The sequence below is a fragment of the Astatotilapia calliptera genome, chromosome 5 (assembly GCF_964374335.1).
Source record: "Astatotilapia calliptera chromosome 5, fAstCal68.1, whole genome shotgun sequence".
Taxonomy (NCBI): Eukaryota; Metazoa; Chordata; class Actinopteri; order Cichliformes; family Cichlidae; genus Astatotilapia; species Astatotilapia calliptera.
This window is the reverse complement of record NC_137426.1, coordinates 37,925,125-37,944,267: the sequence shown is the minus strand read 5'-3', so window position 1 is coordinate 37,944,267 and position 19,143 is coordinate 37,925,125. Positions and strand designations below refer to the sequence as shown.

Genomic DNA, 19,143 nt, shown 5'->3' with positions numbered 1-19,143 from the left:
TCTGTGGCAGACAGTGTCTCTCAAAATGCGGATTTGTATTCTTTGGAGGAAATCGTTGCTTTTCTGGATGGCACCTTTGGTAGAAAGGTGATGTTAGGGAATATTTCCCTGATGTTGAGAAATTCGTTCGGTCAGCTATGACTCTTCAGAAGGTTGTGGGATTGGACTTGCTGGATGGTAAAAAGCGTTATCGTCTGAAGAAACATGTTACTGGTCTGAGGAAACAGTTGAAGCGTCTGAATCGGTAGAGACACTGGAGTTTTTTACGCTGTAACGTTATGATCATACAACACTGGGTGTTTCATCTCTGCTGGGTTTTTCTGTTTGCTTTCTTGATGGCTTCCTCTTATGTGCACGGGTTGAGGGTGGCCTCCTTGAATGTGAATGGGTGCAGGGATGCCGATAAAAGAGCCTTATTAGCTGAGGTGATCAAACAGAAGAGATTAGATATAGTCTTTCTCCAAGAAACACATACTGACAGTTTGAATGAGATAGACTGGGATCTGTGGTGGGGAGGGCAGAAGTTTCTTAGCCATGGGACAAGTTTTAGCGCAGGAGTTGCTATTTTGTTTTCTCCTTCTCTAAATGCGAATGTTATTTTCAGCATAGAGATGGTGGCAGGCAGAGTCCTTTTGGTGACGGCTGAAATTGAAGGTTTTGTTTTTACTTTTGTTAATGTCTATGCACCAACCTCATGGGCGGAGCATTCAATTTTGTTTGAAACATTAGGAGAAAAATTAAGTGGTGCTGCTCAAGGGGACTGTGTTGTGTTGGGTGGGGACTGGAATTGTTGTCTTGACTTTACTTTGGACAGGACTGGGGCGGAGCCGCATCTTCAGTCATCTTCTGCTTTAACAGATATCCTACGGCAGGGATAGCTCAGTAGGTAGAGTGGTGGCCCCATGATCGGAAGGTCGGGGGTTCGACTCCACTGAACGGCTACCCTGAGGTACCCCTGAGCAAGGTACCGTCCCTACACTGCTCCCCGGGCGCTGCACTGGTGGCTGCCCACTGCTTCACTGGGTGAATGGGTTAAATGCAGAGGAGCTATTTCCCTATGGGGACTAACTTTACACTTTACGGACAATTAACTTGGTTGATGCGTGGCGGATGAAGCATCCCTCATCCAGGCAGTATACCTGGGTGAAAGTGACTGATGGCAGGGTTAGTGCAGCGAGAGTAGACAGGTTTAATGTGTCTGTTTCATTTACTGCTCGAATTGTTAACTGTCAGTGTTTTCCCGTTGTTTTTACGGATCATCATTTAGTTTTACTGGAGCTGTTTCTATCTCCCACCAGCAAATCCAAATCTTTTTGGCGGTTTAATATAAAATTGTTGCATGATCGGATATTCTGTGACAATTTTAGGTATTTTTGGGATTACTGGAGATCACGGAAGGGTGATTTTGATTCCCTTACTCAATGGTGGGAGGTAGGAAAGGCCCAAATTCGTGTGTTCTGTCGGCAATATAGTTTTCTTTTGACAGCCAATATCATGAGAACTGTGCAGGACTTTGAAAAGGATATAACACATGTGGAGACTGTCTCTGGTTCACAGTTTGGTCAGCAGGATAATGCCTGTCTTCATTCTAAAAGGCAAGAGCTTAACCATTTTTTACATGAGAGGGCTAAAGGAGCTCCAGGACATGGACGCTCCAACCACGTTTTTCTTTAATTTGGGGAAATCTGTGGTTCACAGAAAGCAAATGGTGTGTCTTCAGTTTTCGGATGGAAGAGTGACCACGGATCCGGCTGAGATGAGACGGCATGCAGTGGCCTTTTACACGGACTTGTTTAGTGCGGATGGCTGTGATGTGGACTCTGCTTCGGACCTTCTGCAGGGGCTTCCTCAGCTGAGCCCAGGGGATCTGGACGTTTTGAACAGGGATATAACCTTGGATGAGCTGTCTGCGGCGGTGTCTCAGAAGGCTTCAGGCAAAGCTCCAGGAATAGATGGTTTACCTTCAGACTTTTTTAAGCACTTCTGGAGTCTTCTGGGTTGGGACCTGCTGGACATGTTTAAGGAGTGTTTTGTAGGAGGGATACTTCCAGCTTCCTGCAGGCGTGCAGTTATCTCTCTCATACCAAAGAAGGGGGATTTAACCCTTCTTAAGAACTGGAGACCAGCGGCCCTTTTATGTGCAGACTATAAGATTCTCTCCAAGGTTTTATCGAACAGACTGAAAATGGTCATTGACCTGCTGATTGGTGTGGATCAATCTTACTGTATTCCAGATAGGTCTTTGATTGATAACTTGTTTTTAATGAGAGATGTGTTTGATATTTGTGAAGTGTACAATGCTAATGTTGGCATCGTTTCTCTTGATCAGGAGAAGGCTTTTGACCGTGTGGACCATGATTTTCTTTTTTCTACCTTGCAGACCTTTGGTGTTGGGTGGGGGTTTCTGACTTGGGTGAAGCTGTTGTATAGCGATGCTTGCTGTGTTGTGAAGGTGGGAGGGGGGTTGAGTTGTCCTGTGCTGGTTCGGAGAGGGATTAGACAAGGTTGCCCTATCTCTGGACAGCTTTATAGCATTGCTATTGAGCCTTTTCTCTGTAGACTGAGAAGCAGGTTGAGGGGTTTTTCTTTGCCGGATATGGTTCAGAGCCCTCCTGTCATATCCTGTCGGCATATGCTGATGATGTTAATGTTTTTATTATGGATCAAAGGGATGTGCAGGAATTGCAGGAATGTCTGGTTTTGTATGGGAACGCTTCCTCAGCTAGGGTAAATTGGGAGTGAGGCTTGTTTGGTGGGGCAGTGGAACTTGTCGAGTATTCCCACGCTTCCTGGGAACGTTCGCTGGGGTCGAAGGGGCATTAAAACTCTTGGGGTTTACTTGGGGAGTGATGACTTCGTGAAGCAGAACTGGGAGGGAGTGCGGGAAAAGGTGGAGGCTAAGCTGTCTAAATGGAACCGGTTGCTCCCCTACCTGTCCTACAGGGGTAGAGTTCTGGTAGCTAACAATCTGGTTGACTGATCTTTATGGCACAGGTTGCTCGTTTTAGTGCCACCACCTGGTCTTCTGGAGGAGGTGCAGCGGCTTCTGGTGAAGTTTGCTTGGTCGGGACAGCATTGGCTTCGTGCAGCGGGCCTGTATCTTCCTGTGGCGGAGGGGGGACAAGGCCTAATAGATGTTTTGTCCAGAACAGCAACCTTTAGACTGCAGACGGCACAGAGGCTGCTGTATGGCTGTGGTCACAGCTGGCTGGCTTCTGCTCAGCTGCTGCTTAGGAGAGTGGGCCGGCTTGGATTGGATAAACACCTCTTTCTTCTGAAGTTGGATCAGGTGGATCTGTCTGGACTTGTGCCATTTTACAGCTCGGTGATGAACGCCTGGCGGACGCTGAAGGTCGCACGTGCTCCAAGACCTGGGATGTGGCTTTTCGAGGAGCCGCTGTTTTTTAATGACTTTTTTCCCAGCACTGTATTTTCTTCTGCTACAATACGGACCAAGTTTGTGGAGGCTGGTTTTGTCAAACTGGGTCATCTTACAAGGATGTCTCTGGGTGCACTTGGTGGTGTCACAGGCATTAAGTCCTACAGAGTGCTGGAGAGGATTATGGAGGACGTTTGGCAATCTCTGTCGCCTTCACTGAGAGACTTTGCTGGAGACCGTGTCCTGGCTGATCAATGGGCTGATGACAGTGAATATGTTTTCCCTTCATTGATGGGCAGTCCTGCCTTTGAGGAGCAGCCTGAGGGGAGTGGCATGCTGCTCTCCCTGGGGACACCAGTGCTGGATAGTTTCAGCTCTTGTGGCAAGAAGCAGCTTTATTTATGCTGTGTTAAGTTGCTGAATTTCCGCTCTCTGGTTGGAATCCGGGACTCAAAATGGACTGAGTTTTTTGCTTCGGTCTCTACCCCTAAAGGCAGGTGGAGGGTCCTGTATAAGCCTCCTGTTGAAAAACGGATGGCTGACCTCCAGTGGAGGATTATACATGGAGCAATAGCCACGAACAGACACAGGGCCCACCTGGACCCGAGCACTGGGGAGGGTTGTCCTTTTTGTTCAGAAAGGGAGACGCTGGAGCACTTAGTGGTCTGTTGTCCGCGGCTGGTGGGTTTATTTTCTTTGTTGCAGGAGTGGGTGGAATCTTTAGGGGAGGCTTTCTCTGTACCTTTGTTTGTTTTGATGCTAGGTCAGGGTTGGACTGATGTTGTGCAAAGTCTAAAGGGCCTGTTGGCATCCCGTCTGAGAGTAGAGCATGCTTTTTACTCTCTGACTGACAGTCTGGACTCCTTTGAAACTGTGTGGGGCATTGGAAGGGTTTTGTGTTCAGTAGGAGCGGATGGGACACTTGTGCTTAACTTTTGAGTGTGTGTGCTGGGTACCTTAGTTAATGTTTGGTGTACAATGAATGTTGTGATTATGTGGTAGAATTTTTGTGTCAGTTTTTTTTGTTTCTGTTTTTGTTTTTAATTCGGTGTAAATAAAGTTGTGTGAAAAGTCAAAAAGTCTCTGTTCCTCTCTCTCTCTCTTGTTCCTCTCTCTCTCTCTCTCTCTCTGTTCCTCCCTCTCTGTCTTTCTGTTCCTCTCTCCCTCCCTCTCTCTCTCTTTCTGAGTGAATGGGGCTGGGAATGGGAGTGTCGGAGTGAGTGGATTTCTGTTTTCGGGTTCCTCTTTTCTTCTTTCACTGTCAGGTGTTTATTTTTTCGACACATGGTTGTTGGTGTGTTTTGTTTGTTGCCGGCTGGTTTGGTAGCTTTTGCTACCGTCTTGGCTTGGCACAGTGCCCGCTGTTGAGGGTGGTGCAGGGTTTGAGAAGCTGACACGCCGTCATGCTGTCAAACTTATACCGACTGTGAATTGCTCGGTGGAAGAAGCTGTTTTGGCTGTAGGAGAGGTGGTGGGCTATGACAGCGTGAAATCTGCCTCCCGTATGAACGGTGCTATTATTATTTTTCTTGTTAAGGTACCTAAAGTTAATGAGTTGGTGGAAAGCATCGTCGTCATTCACGACACCTTTACGCCTGCTCTCCCGTTGGTTAGCCCTGCTAAAAAGGTTACCATCTTAAATGCGCCTCCTTTTATTAAAAATGAAACTTTAGCCAAGGAGCTGTCACGGTATGGCCAACTGGTTTCGCCCATAAAGGTCTCTTTGGGGTGCAAATCTGTGCTCCTCAAACATGTGTGTCACAGAAGGCAGGTTTTTATGATCCTCAAAGACAACGCTGGCGAGCTGAACCTGTCTTTCACGTTCAAAATAGAGGGTTTCAACTACATGGTGTTTGCTTCATCTGAGAGCATGAAATGTTTTGGTTGTGGTGGAGAAGGGCATTTAATTCGCTCCTGTCCAGAGAGACGAAGAAACACGCAGCCCGCGGATGATGCCATTGGGTCATCTCCTGGTAGGGACCCGGCGATCACTCATGCGAAACCCGCTGAGCTCTGCCATAGCTGAGGTGGACCCCGCTGCCGAGGCGCCTGTGGAAAACCGGCATTTTCCAAGCAGTAACGGGTCTGATGAAACTGGCATTGTGAAAAGTGTTGATGGTGTGGAACCGGATCTGACTAATGACCAGTCTGCAGTTTTTTCTTACACCAGTCAGACAGCTGACACGACTCTTGAGTCTGTGTGTGATGATCTTTGTGAGGATGACGACATGCTTGATGAGGATTTGCTGAAGTTGTCTCAAAAGAGAAAGAGCTCGGAACCTGCCCACTGTAGTACAAAAATGTCGAAAGCTAAGAGAGGAAACAGAGCAGGAGAGAGCAGCATGGAGTCTGAAAGTGATTTGTCCCTAAGCCAGGAACACCAGAATCTGTACTCTCCTGCTGAGATCAGGAAATTCTTGCAGAAAACCAAAGGCCTCAGGATGGTGAAAGTGGAGGATTATTTTCCGGACCTTAAGCTTTTTGTTGAGTCGTCTCGGGTCCTGACAAAAATCAGGGAATTTTATTGATGATGTGTTGACAGACCAAGAGATCTATCGTTTAAAGAAACTGATTTTGAAAGTGAGATCTCAAGCACTTACTGCTGATGATGACGATGATGTTTAGGAACACACTCTATATGTCACTGTCTTTTTTCCTCTGTCTCGCTTCTCTCATGTCTGAATTTAAGATAGGCACATTAAATTTGAATGGTGTTAGAGATGAGGTAAAAAGAGCTGCTTTTTTTTGAGCTTATGAACCTAAAGAAATTGGATCTTATGTTGGTTCAAGAAACTCACAGTACTGGTGACGATGAGAGTGACTGGAGGAAGGGCTGTGGGGGAGATGTTTTTGTAGTCATAAGTCCAGTTGTAGTGGAGGTGTGGGGATTGTGTTCTCTAAGAATTTTTTACCTGTTTCTTGCGAAGCAGAGGAAATAATCAAGGGGTGTTTGCTGAAAGTTAAAGTCAAATATGAACATGTGACTTTTGTTTTTCTCAATGTATATGCACCAACTAAAGGAGTGGACAGAATGGGTTTTTTAGATGTCCTGTGTGATACTGTTAAGGTTTCTAGCGATGATGAGTATTTGTTTTTGTGTGGGGATTTCAATTGTACTGCTAACCCACCTTTGGATAGGAACCACATCGAACCTCATCCTGCGTCCTCTCGCAGGCTTAGGCAGCTGGCTGCAGCTGTGGACCTGTCAGATGTGTGGAGGTTTTTCAATGGACATCTGTGGCAGTACACATGGAGTCATTCTAAGGACAATCATTTATCTTTGGCAAGACTGGATCGCATATACTCATTTAAACATCATTTGAGTATTTTAAGGACTGTCAGATAACCCCTGTTGGTTTCTCTGATCATTGTCTGGTTCATTGTTCTGTTTTCATTAAAAATGTTCATGTAAGGAGTGCCTACTGGCATTTCAATATGGCCCTGTTACATGACAACACTTTTAGGACAGCTTTTGAATTTTTTTGGCTCACTCACTGGAAATCTAAATCTGACTTTGCATGTATCCAGCAGTGGTGGGATTTTGGGAAGTGTCAGATCAAACAATTGTGTCAACAGTTCACTCGTGATGTGACTAGAGACATAACCAGATCTATGAGAAACCTAGAGACTCAGGTGGTAGAACTGCAGAGTTTAGCGGTGTCTACAGGAAACCGGGGGCTTTTAGATTCCCTCAAATCCAAAAAGGCTTTTTTAGCTGACCTGTTGGGCACGACAGCCAAAGGGGCTTTGGTCAGGTCACGTTTCCTCAGTGTCACGGAGATGGATGCCCCATCTCACTTTTTCTTTGGACTGGAAAAGAAGAATGGGCAAAGAAAAATTATTCACTCTCTGTCTCACGATGGCTCAATAATCTCGGATCCTTCTGAGATCAGACAGTTTGCTGTCAGCTTTTATAAGGACCTTTTTAAGAGTGATTTCTCAGAAAATCCTAGTTTGTGCAATAGATTCTTCAAGGGACTCCCTCAGGTGGCGGCTGAAACCAATCGAAAACTGGAGGTTCAGCCAACTTTGCGTGAACTTCATGCTGCTCTGATGAGTTTTCAGAATGGTAGAGCTCCTGGCATGGATGGCCTTCCTGTTGAGTTCTACAAAGACTTTTGGTCTGTGATGGCTGAGGATTTGCTGGAGGTTGTCACAGATAGTCTGCAGAAAGGCTTGCCGCCTCTGAGCTGTAGACGGGCGGTCATCATTCTGCTGCCAAAGAAGGGAGATCTGCGCAGTTTGAAGAACTGGAGATAGGTATCGTTGCTCTGTACAGACTATAAGATTTTCTCCAAAGTCCTGGCCACCAGGCTTCGTGACGTGATGGCTTCTGTTGTTCATGGGGACCAAACGTATTGCGTCCCCGGCAGGCTGATAAGTGATAATGTCACTTTGATTAGGGATGTTTTGGACCTCTCTAGCTCTTTGGGTATAAATGTTGGTCTCATTTCTCTAGACCAACAAAAAGCTTTTGACCGGGTTGAACACCAATATTTGTGGCTGCTTTTGGCTTCAGCCTAGGTTTTGTAGCCATGATTCAGGTTCTGTACCGTGACATTAACTCAGTTTATTGAAAATATAATTAATACATTTTCTTTTTATTAAATCAAGTATTTTAGAAGTCAGGCATTAAAAGAAAGTGCCCCTGATCAGAATTAAACATAATCACATATGAATTAAGGTTCTGTGTTCACCAGTGCTATAATTATTACCATGCCAAATCATGCATAATGATGGACTGGCGACATACTTATATTTCCCACATTCCTGCAGACACTAAAAGGTCAAAGCTGGATAATGTCAACACACACAAAATTCAGACATTAGACCAGTCATTTTCACTACTCAAACTACATTTGTAATTTAACATATTAATCACACTTATACTTGGATTATTATAGGGTTAAGAATTTGGTTAAGAATAAAGATGATTTACTAGTTAAGCCTATTCTCTGAACTCGTCACTTCTACTTCAGGCTTTGGTAGTCAATAAGGTTGCTGCTATCAGGTCTCATATCACTCCTCCAGCTTTTTCTTATCCCCCAGATTTCTGCTGTTTTCATTCACTTTGTCAAGGTCCTGGAGAAGAATTGTCTTCCTTCCGCTCCAGGCTTTTCTGGGAAAAATGGCATCTCTGAAACATTTCGGTTAGATGCCAGAGTGCTACATAGCACTGAAACTGTGCTTTTAATGTTTTTTTTTTTTTTTTTTTTAAAGGTTTTTTAATAAACAGAAATAACAGAATGTATGGATAACAAGAAGTATGCACTTGGAGTCTTTCTAGATCTATAAAAAAAGCATTTGATACTGTTGACCACGAAATTCTAAAAATCAAACTTGAAAAATATGTTTGAACTGGCAAAAGTTTTTCTGTCCACCCCCTTACATTTATGAAATGCATTCAGGCTACATTCCAACGAACAGCCATCAGTCATAATTATATTATATACCATTATTATTATATACCATTCATATTTTAAAATAGTAATTTTAGAAAAAGCAGTCAAATATTTAAAAAAACAAACTTTTCCACATGAAAAGTGACCACTTTAAGTCACATTGATGGAATTAACTGCATATCATAGAAAAAGGCATTTCAGGTTTACAAATGTTTAGTTTTATTCCCACTCTGCTAACATATGCTACCTACTGTCATTTACTTGGAGGAAGACATAAAGATTTCTCATTGACATAACTCAGCATGCCAAACTTACCGATTTTCTTGCTGCAACTTGTGTTGTTGTCCAGGAGGCCATCATTTCTCCTGTCTCCCCCGATGTGCTCTACCTCTTTCGAGTCCAGGCTGTCTGCACTAATGACATGCGCAGTGACTTCAGTCAGAGTATGCTTTTTAGAGGTAGTACGTGCTCACACACACACACACACACACACACACACACACACACACACACACACACACACACACACACTCTAAGTGTGTGTGTTACGAATTCACACATTCTCTTCTCCAATGTCTTCCTTACTATCAGTATTTCCATCAGCCCTGCATATTATTGGTGTATAAGCCATAATAACCTTAATATTTCAAAATGTATTATTACTTATTCCTTTGATCATAATATTTTAGTCATTCATATTAAGGTTATTAATGTAAGCTAGTGATGTATCAGTAGCTGCAGACTAAAGGACAGACAACTGAAAGTGTAATAATTCAATTTAATTACATCCAGTTAATTAGCTTCCTTAATATGTATTCAGTGACTTACATTTACATTGTTTCATGAAGTGGTTAATGAGCTTATAGTGGACTCAAACTAGTTTGCAAACATCTGTTTAAGTGTTCCTCAGTCCTGCATTTCACTGTAGATACTATTTTCTTTCTCTTGTTTTAGCGAACACTACCAGGATCTTTGAAGGGACGAGGATTGTAAAAACTGGAATGGTAAGGATAATGGATGTGAATCAACACTACAGGGAGTGCAGAATTATTAGGCAAATGAGTATTTTGTCCACATCATCCTCTTCCTGCATGTTGTCTTACTCCAAGCTGTATAGGCTCGAAAGCCTACTACCAATTAAGCCTATTAGATGATGTGCATCTCTGTAATGAGAAGGGGTGTGGTCTAATGACATCAACACCCTATATCAGGTGTGCATAATTATTAGGCAACGTCCTTTCCTTTGGCAAAATGGGTCAAAAGAAGGACTTGACGGGCTCAGAAAAGTCAAAAGTAGTGAGATATCTTGCAGAGGGATGCAGCAGTCTCAAAATTGCAAAGCTTCTGAAGCGTGATCATCGAACAATCGAGCGTTTCATTCAAAATAGTCAACAGGGTCGCAAGAAGCGTGTGGAAAAACCAAGGCTCAAAATAACTGCCCATGAACTGAGAAAGTCAAGCATGCAGCTGCCAAGATGCCACTTGCCACCAGTTTGGCCATATTTCAGAGCTGCAACATCACTGGAGTGCCCAAAAGCACAAGGTGTGCAATACTCAGAGACATGGCCAAGGTAAGAAAGGCTGAAAGACGACCACCACTGAACAAGACACACAAGCTGAAACGTCAAGACTGGGCCAAGAAATATCTCAAGACTGGTTTTTCTAAGGTTTTATGGACTGATGAAATGAGAGTGAGTCTTGATGGGCCAGATGGATGGGCCCGTGGCTGGATTGGTAAAGGGCAGAGAGCTCCAGTCCCACTCAGACGCCAGCAAGGTGGAGGTGGAGTACTGGTTTGGGCTGGTATCATCAAAGATGAGCTTGTGGGGCCTTTTCGGGTTGAGGATGGAGTCAAGCTCAACTCCCAGTCCTACTGCCAGTTTCTGGAAGACACCTTCTTCAAGCAGTGGTACAGGAAGAAGTCTGCATCCTTCAAGAAAAACATGATTTTCATGCAGGACAATGCTCCATCACACGCGTCCAAGTACTCCACAGCGTGGCTGGCAAGAAAGGGTATAAAAGAAGAAAAACTAATGACATGGCCTCCTTGTTCACCTGATCTGAACCCCATTGAGAACCTGTGGTCCATCATCAAATGTGAGATTTACAAGGAGGGAAAACAGTACACCTCTCTGAACAGTGTCTGGGAGGCTGTGGTTGCTGCTGCACGCAATGTTGATGGTGAACAGATCAAAACACTGACAGAATCCATGGATGGCAGGCTTTTGAGTGTCCTTGCAAAGAAAGGTGGCTATATTGGTCGCTGATTTGTTTTTGTTTTGTTTTTGAATGTCAGAAATGTATATTTGTGAATGTGGAGATGTTATATTGGTTTTACTGGTAAAAATAAATAATTGAAATGGGTATATATTTGTTTTTTGTTAAGTTGCCTAATAATTATGCACAGTAATAGTCACCTGCACACACATATATCCCCCTAAAATAGCTAAAACTAAAAACAAACTAAAAACTACTTCCAAAAACATTCAGCTTTGATATTAATTAGTTTTTTGGGTTCATTGAGAACATGGTTGTTGTTCAATAATAACATTATTCCTCAAAAATACAACTTTACTAATAATTCTGCACTCCCTGTATTGACTTTTGATTCTGTGTGAGCCTCTCTCATATGAACATCAGTGTCTCAATAAGCATTAGAGTCAGGAAAAATCAAGTTCATATGCATATGGATGAAGAGATTTTATTTTAGTTTATTTATGCAACCAAATTTTCAGAAACGACCAAACTCTAACTGCATTCTCTCTTTCTTGCTTCATTCCATACAATCATTTAAAAGGGTATGAATTCACCTAGAATTCATTGATGTCTGTAACTAGTCACTGGTAAATTATTGACCATAGTTCAGATAAATTTCACATTTCACACGAATCAAAGAATTCTTGATGAAAGCGATTAAGAGGTTAACAGTGTTAATGTTCTGTTTTTCATGTGACTGATCTCACGTCATATGACACCTTAAGGCCGGGGTGCCCAATCCCAGTCCTCGAGAGCTACCGTCCTGCAGCTTTTAGATGCATCCCTACTCCAACACAGCTGAATCAAATGGTTTGATTACCTCTTCAGCATGCCATCGTGTTTGGCAAAGGCCTGATAACAAGCCATTCATTTGATTCAGCTGTGTTGGAGTAGGGATGCATCTAAAAGCTGCAGGACGGTAGCTCTCGAGGACTGGGATTGGGCAGCCCTGCCTTAAGGCCTCAAAGTTCTAATGTCAGTTTTTTTTTCTTCAAAGGTTTTTAAATCTTTGCCCATTTCTAATGACCCTTAAAAATTGAAACATATTTTGACGTTTTCTAGTTTTAAAGCTCAGTCTGACCCTTTAATCTTGTTCTGATTTTGCATATATAATCAAATAATTTAACTTATAATCAGGTAAATGTATGTCAGACAGGTATGTAATATCTGTAATGTGTGTTACCCGAAAAGGATTCATGATATTATTATTGACATACTAAAACCCTGCCATCATGTTTTACAAGCAGATCGTAAACTTCATTTTTTTCCACACAGAGATGTCCTGTCATAATCTTTGTTGCACATGATGCTCATGCTGTGCACTCTCATTATTATGATACAACGTAATACTCTGATGTATATGGTTGTATTTGAGAATTTGCAGTTTCTACTCTGTATAAGATAAAAAGATTTGGTAAAACAAATAAATGGAACAAACAGTTTACATTAGTTGTAATTTTCTTCATTATAATGTCAAAGCTCAGTGAGTTCATGGGATGACTGACGATGCGTCTTTGTATTAACTACATTTTTTTCCTTTCTCAGCCAACACTGTCTCCAGCCTCCTCGGCTGATATGGCTCCCATTTCCTCTGGCTCATCAACTTGGACTTCATCTGGTATCCCCTTCTCATTTGTCTCTATGGCAACAGGCATTGGTCCATCCTCCAGTGGTAGTCAAGCAACTGTGGCATCTGTGGTGACCAGCACTTTACTGGCTGGCCTGGGCTTCAGTGGTGGTGTCATTTCCTCTTTTCCCAGCTACATTTGGCCAAGCAGAGCACCCAACCACAATCCCACCTCTCACCACCAGGCTACCAAAGCCAGTGAGCAGATGAAAGACACGCCTGCTGTTGTCAGTGCAGCAGTTAAGGATAATAATGAAGCTGGGTGTGAGGACAGAGAAAACTGCAAAGGTCAAGGAGAGGACAGAGAGAGGGAAGGCGAGGCTACGGATGATGAGAAGGAAGAAGAAGAGAAAAAAGACAAGGAGAGGAAAGGATCGGGAGGTTTAAGCAGGGCAAAGAGGAAGGATAGCAACATAGCAGCAAAGCATTTATTTGGTAAGATGCCTTACTGTGGTGCACGGGAGAAGGAACAGAATGAAAAAGAGCCTACTAAACCACCGCCTGTTCGAAAAGACCAACTAAAAGCAAATACTTACAATCCACTTCACTCTTACCCAAGTCTTACCGCAGAATCAGCCAATCAAACAGCAGCAGTCCCCATCCAGGAGGACCTGTCAGTGACACTTAGGCACCGCATAATGAGGGATGAAAAGCACAGGCCTTTCTCCTACCACACCGGTAAGTCAACAAGGTGGTCATGTACAAACCAGTGGTTATAAGAATATTAGCTGTTTCGCCTATTTGCGGAAGAGCAGATTCTGTTTGTTCTATTAATATCTCCCTTTACATTAGTCATGAGATTACTTGTTATGAAACATGTTACAACTTGTGTTGCCTGCTGCTATTTAACACATTGTGGGCTTCTGTGTACTGTTTGTGGGGATGGCTCTAAGGTCCAGCTCCTTCATAGACTAGCTGGTTATAACAACAATTTTGAGTATTTATTTGAAAATGAGTATTAGTGTGTTGACCATTTTTGCTTTATTTTGGAGGGGGAATTTATCATTTAGACTTGTGGAGAAGAAGGATAGTGGATATATTGGACAATGAATGTCAAAGATGGAGGTCCCAGGCTAGCTAGGTTTACAAAAGTTTACAAGTGACTACGCCTTAACTAGACTCGATCTCTATCCCTCTCTCTCTCTCTCTCTCTCTATATATATATATATGAGTGTGTGTGGCCTCTGTGTTACCCGTATGTTAATGAGCTCCTGCTGTGAGGGCTGAAGTTGAGCATTTTGACCATCTACATTTTGATGTTTTGAAATGTGTCACAAACAAAGGAAGGATCTCAGGGATACTACATTTTCATGGATTAGCGACTTGTTAATCAAATTGCAAAGCATGACCTGCTTCATATGTCTTTTTGAAGGCTAAAGCAGTAATCATCTGAGCATAGGTATAATCTCATGATATTTTATTTTTAACTAAAACCCAGGACAGTAGTACGGCCAAATGACAACATGGGGAGATTTCTTTGGTAAAGGTGCTAACATTTCCAATTTTCTTAGATAAAAACTGTTCTATATATTGTAGATATGGTCCTGGAAAGTGAGGTCAGCATCACTGATAATGCTGAAGTAACAATTTGTAACACTCTCCAGAAACAATTTATAAGAAATTTCTGACCTTTAGCTTTAGCCCTAATAGTTGTGTTTCGTCCTGGTTTAACTGTAGTAAGTTATTAAAAATCCAGTTATCTGGGACAACTGGCTGAAGGGAAGAAGCGAAACAGACTTTGACTTTTTAGAAGGACATTTAAATGACAAACATTTAACATTATACAAGAGTCAAAAAAAGAACATGCTGAGAAAATACTGAGTTACATGAATAAATATGTAATACTGTTGTAATAATGTAATATAAATGCACTGCATACTTTTTACTGCACAGCTTTCAGTCCACTTGTTCTAATGGTCAGTGAAAGTTAGTACCACAGTGAAAGTGGAGAAACAATGTTACACATAACAATGTAGAGATTAGACAAATGACAGATGTGAGAAGGAGTAAAATGTAGGCTAACTCTGTTGCTGTGTAAGCTAGCTTTAGCTATCATCCTGCCATATTGTATGATGATTATTCTGCCATGATTTGTATTTTAGTTAACCATGAGAGCCATACATACTCAAAGTATTATTTCATTACTGTGGAAAGTCATTGAATGTGTCAGGTAAAATATGTGTGTTAAGAAGACACTTGTTGAATGTTGAAACAGCAAAGAAGAATAACTTAGTTTGGAAACTATGGTCCTGAGACTGATGTATCCATGCAGAGAAAATGTGGATTTGGTAGTATCTTTTGTAGCTGATACTCAATACAGTCAGGTGACGGCAAGAGCTGCTGTCAGTGTCTCATTCATTGCCCCTTACTATTTCCCCTGTTTAAGGGCACAACATTTGGAAGCACCACTAGGATATTTGCCTTGAGGACCACGCCTGAGCTGTAAGAAAAAGCCAGATGACCCAGGCATCAGAAAGGAGCACTGCAAAGCAGCAGAGATGTTACTAGACTGACATTGGCGTTTGTATCCTGAAGTAAACAGTAATCACTAGGAGGCAGCAAAAATCTTTCAAGTCTAATAAACACTCATTTCATTGCCTGTGCTAACTCCTCTGGAGTCTGAAGTAGAGAAGCTACAGCTGAAAATGAAAGAAACACTGTATCAACTGACGGAAGAGCAGCTGATTAAATTATGTGATATACTTCAAATCTCAGGAAAAAAAACTATGTGGTTAATAAAATACACAGTCAGTTAGTCTCACATTTAAAGCAACTTGAACATGCAGAGCTTCAACCGCATGAAGGTATGTCACACCTTCTTGATGTCCAGAAGGACATATAAGCAATATACAAATGGAGAGGGCAGTAGAGAAATTAAGACTGCTTCTACACGAAAAAGAGGACAAAATGCATTGCTTAATGAAGAATGGCATGAATCCCCAGCTTAAGGTATTGTTCCAACACCACCGAACGGCTCTATGTAGCACAACAATTATAATAAATGAGGCCAAATAGTAGAGCCTGAGCAAAAAGACAGGTTCACATTTTCCAGTCTTGAAAGGCAAATTGAAAATGGGCTCAGTACCAGACCTGCAGTTAAGGAGTTACAGTGAGGAACATAAGTATTTGAACACCCTGCGATTTTGCAAGTTCTCCCTTTTACAAATTATGGAGAAGCCTAAAATTCACATTGTATTCCCACTGTGAGAGACGGCATTTTAAAAACAATTCAGGAAATCACATTGTATGATTTCTAAAGAATTTATTTGTATAGCACTGTTGCACATAAGTATTTGAACACCTGAGAAAAGCCAATGTTAGTATTTGGTACAGAAACCTTTGTTTACAATTACAGAGGTCAATGTTTCATGTAGTTCTTGACCAGGTGTGGACACACTGCAGGAGGGATTTTGGCCCACTTCTCCATAAAGATCTCCTCTAGATCTGTCAGGTTTCGGGGCTGTCCCTGAGCAACACAGAGTTTCAGCTCCCTCCAAAGATTTTCTATTGGATTTAGGTTTGTAGACTGGCTAGGCCACTCCAGAACCTGGATATGCATCTTACGGAGCCACTCCTTGGTTATCCTGGCTGTGTGCTTTGGGTCATTGTCATGTTGGAAGACCCAACCACAACCCATCTTCAATGCTCTGACTGAGGGAAGATTGTTGCTCAAAATCTCACAATACATGGCCTCATTCATCCTCTCCTTAATACAGTGCAGTGGTCCTGTCTCCTTCAAAGAAAAGTACCCCCAAAGTATGATGTTTCCACCCCCATGCTTCACAGTAAGGATAGTGTTCTTGGGATACAACTCCTCCTTCTTTCTCCTCAAAACACAACGAATTAAGTTTAAACCAGCAAGTTCTATTTTGGTCCCATCTGACCACATGACTTTCTCCCACGCCTCCTCTGGATCATCCGGATGGTCACTGGCAAACTTCAGATGGGCCTGGACATGTGATGACCTGAGCAGGGGAACCTTCCATGCAATGCATGATATGAGACCATGGCGGTGTAGTGTTCTACCAACAGTCACCTTTGAAACTGTGAGAAAAGTGCCACAGAGTTATACAAACAACTCTCCTCTTAGAGTTAGAATAGTAAAGAGACTCCCTAAAATTTCTTGATCAAGACAACAGAATTGAGGCAGAAAATCCTGTTTGCTTCTCAGGAAGTTAAATCAAGTCTAAAATATGATCCAGCACTAGTCCAGAGTCTTTTCATGCATACTGTCCTGACAAACAAATACTTCAAATGAGCTGTTGTCAGAGAAGGTGAATATTGCAGTTGAGAATGGAAAGGAGAGACAGGATGAAAAGAAACATGCAGCTCCATCATGAGTACCTACTGTAAATACTGTCTAGACCAGTGATTCTCCAGTGGAAAAGAGAAACACGGTCAAAGAAAGAGCAAATAAAAGAAATGTGCGCTGACATGGTACTCCTGAAAGAGTTGAGGGCAGATGACACCACGGTGATTGGCCTCATCAGTGACAACGATGAGGCCGCCTACAGGGAGGAGGTGGATCGTCTGGCTGAGTGGTGCGACACAAACAACCTGCTGCTTAACACCGAGAAGACCAAGGAGCTCATCGTGGACTACAGGAGGAATGCTGACCCACATCCACCCATCCACATTAAGGGGACGGCTGTGGAGCGTGTGAGCAGCTTCAAGTTCCTGGGAGTCCACATCTCCGAGGATCTCACCTGGACGACCAACTGATCCAAGCTGGTCAAGAAGGCTCACCAGCGCCTCTTCTTCTTGAGGACTCTGAGGAAGAACCACCTGTCCTCAGACATCCTGGTGAACTTCTATCGTTGCACCATCGAGAGCATCCTGACCAACTGTATAACAGTCTGGTATGGGAACTGCTCTGCCTCGGACCGGACGGCGTTGCAGAGGGTCGCCGGAGCACCACTTCCTGCCATAAAGGACATCTACAGGAAGCGGTGTCTGAAAAGGGCTGGGAAAATCATCAAAGACCCCAGTCACCCATCACATGGACTCTTCACCCTCCTGCCCTCTGGGAGGCGCTACAGGAGCCTCCGGACTAAGACCACCAGGTACCGGAACAGCTTCTTCCCCACAGCTGTCAGACTCCTGAACTCTGCCTCCTGACATCTGACCCACGTTAAACTCATGGACTGAACATACACACACCCACAACCACCCACACACACACACACAATGGACAACTGTACCCTCATACACACAATAACAAAATGGGCTGAACCACCACTCACAACCACCAGCACTTTATGTAACCACTGTAGAAATTATCCACATATCTCACTTATCTTAACTGCACTACTGTATAGTTCTGTGTAAATAATCATTCTGTACATACGATAATTTTTAATCCTACAACTGTTTATAACTTGCATAGTTCACATTTCTGTATAGCTGTATATCTCAGATTTCTGTATAGTTTTTCATATTTATATCCTGTTCATAGCCTGTACTCACTACAGCCTGTACATACTTATACTTATAGAATATTCATAACATACTTCATACCGTGTACATTATAACATACCATAATAGACCCATTCTGTAATATACTTGCATATCTATATTATTGCTAATATCCATCCATCCATTTGCTTCCACTTCTCCTTTTCAGGGTCGCAGGGGGTGCTGGAGCCTATCCCAGCTGTCCTAGGGCGAGAGGCAGGGTACACCCTGGACAGGTCGCCGGTCTGTCGCAGGGCTAACATACAGGGACAGACAACCATTCACACTCACATTCACTCGCACATTCACACCTAGTGGCAATTTGGATTATCCAATTAACCTATCCCCACAAGCTGCATGTCTTTGGACGGTGGGAGGAAGCCGGAGTACCCGGAGAGAACCCACGCAAACACGGGGAGAACATGCAAACTCCACACAGAAAGACCCCGGCCTGATGGTGGAATTGAACTCAGGACCTTCTTGCTGTGTGGCAGCAGTGCTAACCACCGTGCCACCGTGCTGCCCGTATTGCTAATATATGTGTAATATATCTATATCGTGGCTAAAGCACTTCTGGATGGATGCAAACTGCATTTTGTTGCCCTGTACCTGTGACATGTGCAATGACAATAAAGTTTAATTCTATTCTATTCTAATTCTATTCTAAGTTTCCAAAATCAGAGAAGCCATTCTAAAGACAACACCTAAGCTCAGCGCGTGAGCAATCGCACACTGCTGACATGGTCTCCCCACACAGAAAATCTGCGCTGCACACACAAAAAAAATCCAGCCTGAATTGGAATGAAAGTAAATACATGTATTTATTTTATTTCACTGATTTTCTGTTCACGGAGACTGTGTCAGCAGTGCACGATTGCTCACACGCTCAGCTTAGAGGGAACAGTGCCTGCAACCCAACTGCTTTTCCCCATTAAGGCGAAAGAAAATTCATGCTGTTTTATTATTAGCATGTGAGGGGAACAGCACAGTTTCAACAAAGATTTGCACCACAGAAATATTTTCCA

At 42.9% G+C, this 19,143-nt stretch overlaps 1 protein-coding gene across 2 annotated transcripts in view; it reads left to right on the top strand.

Annotated features, from left to right (window-relative positions):
• LOC113023072 (receptor-type tyrosine-protein phosphatase gamma-like) overlaps positions 1-19,143 on the top strand; it is a 358,096-nt gene that overhangs the window by 320,045 nt on the left and 18,908 nt on the right. The window contains exons 10-13 of one of the 2 annotated variants that reach the window (XM_080301450.1): positions 9,131-9,239; positions 9,736-9,785; positions 12,583-13,342; positions 15,051-18,768. In XM_080301450.1, coding sequence (XP_080157576.1) covers positions 9,131-9,239; positions 9,736-9,785; positions 12,583-13,342; positions 15,051-15,076 — 945 coding nt within the window. In that variant the 3' untranslated portion in view covers positions 15,077-18,768. Of the gene's footprint in view, positions 1-9,130; positions 9,240-9,735; positions 9,786-12,582; positions 13,343-15,050; positions 18,769-19,143 lie in introns of those variants that run through there. The other variant, XM_080301449.1, reaches the window with a different exon arrangement.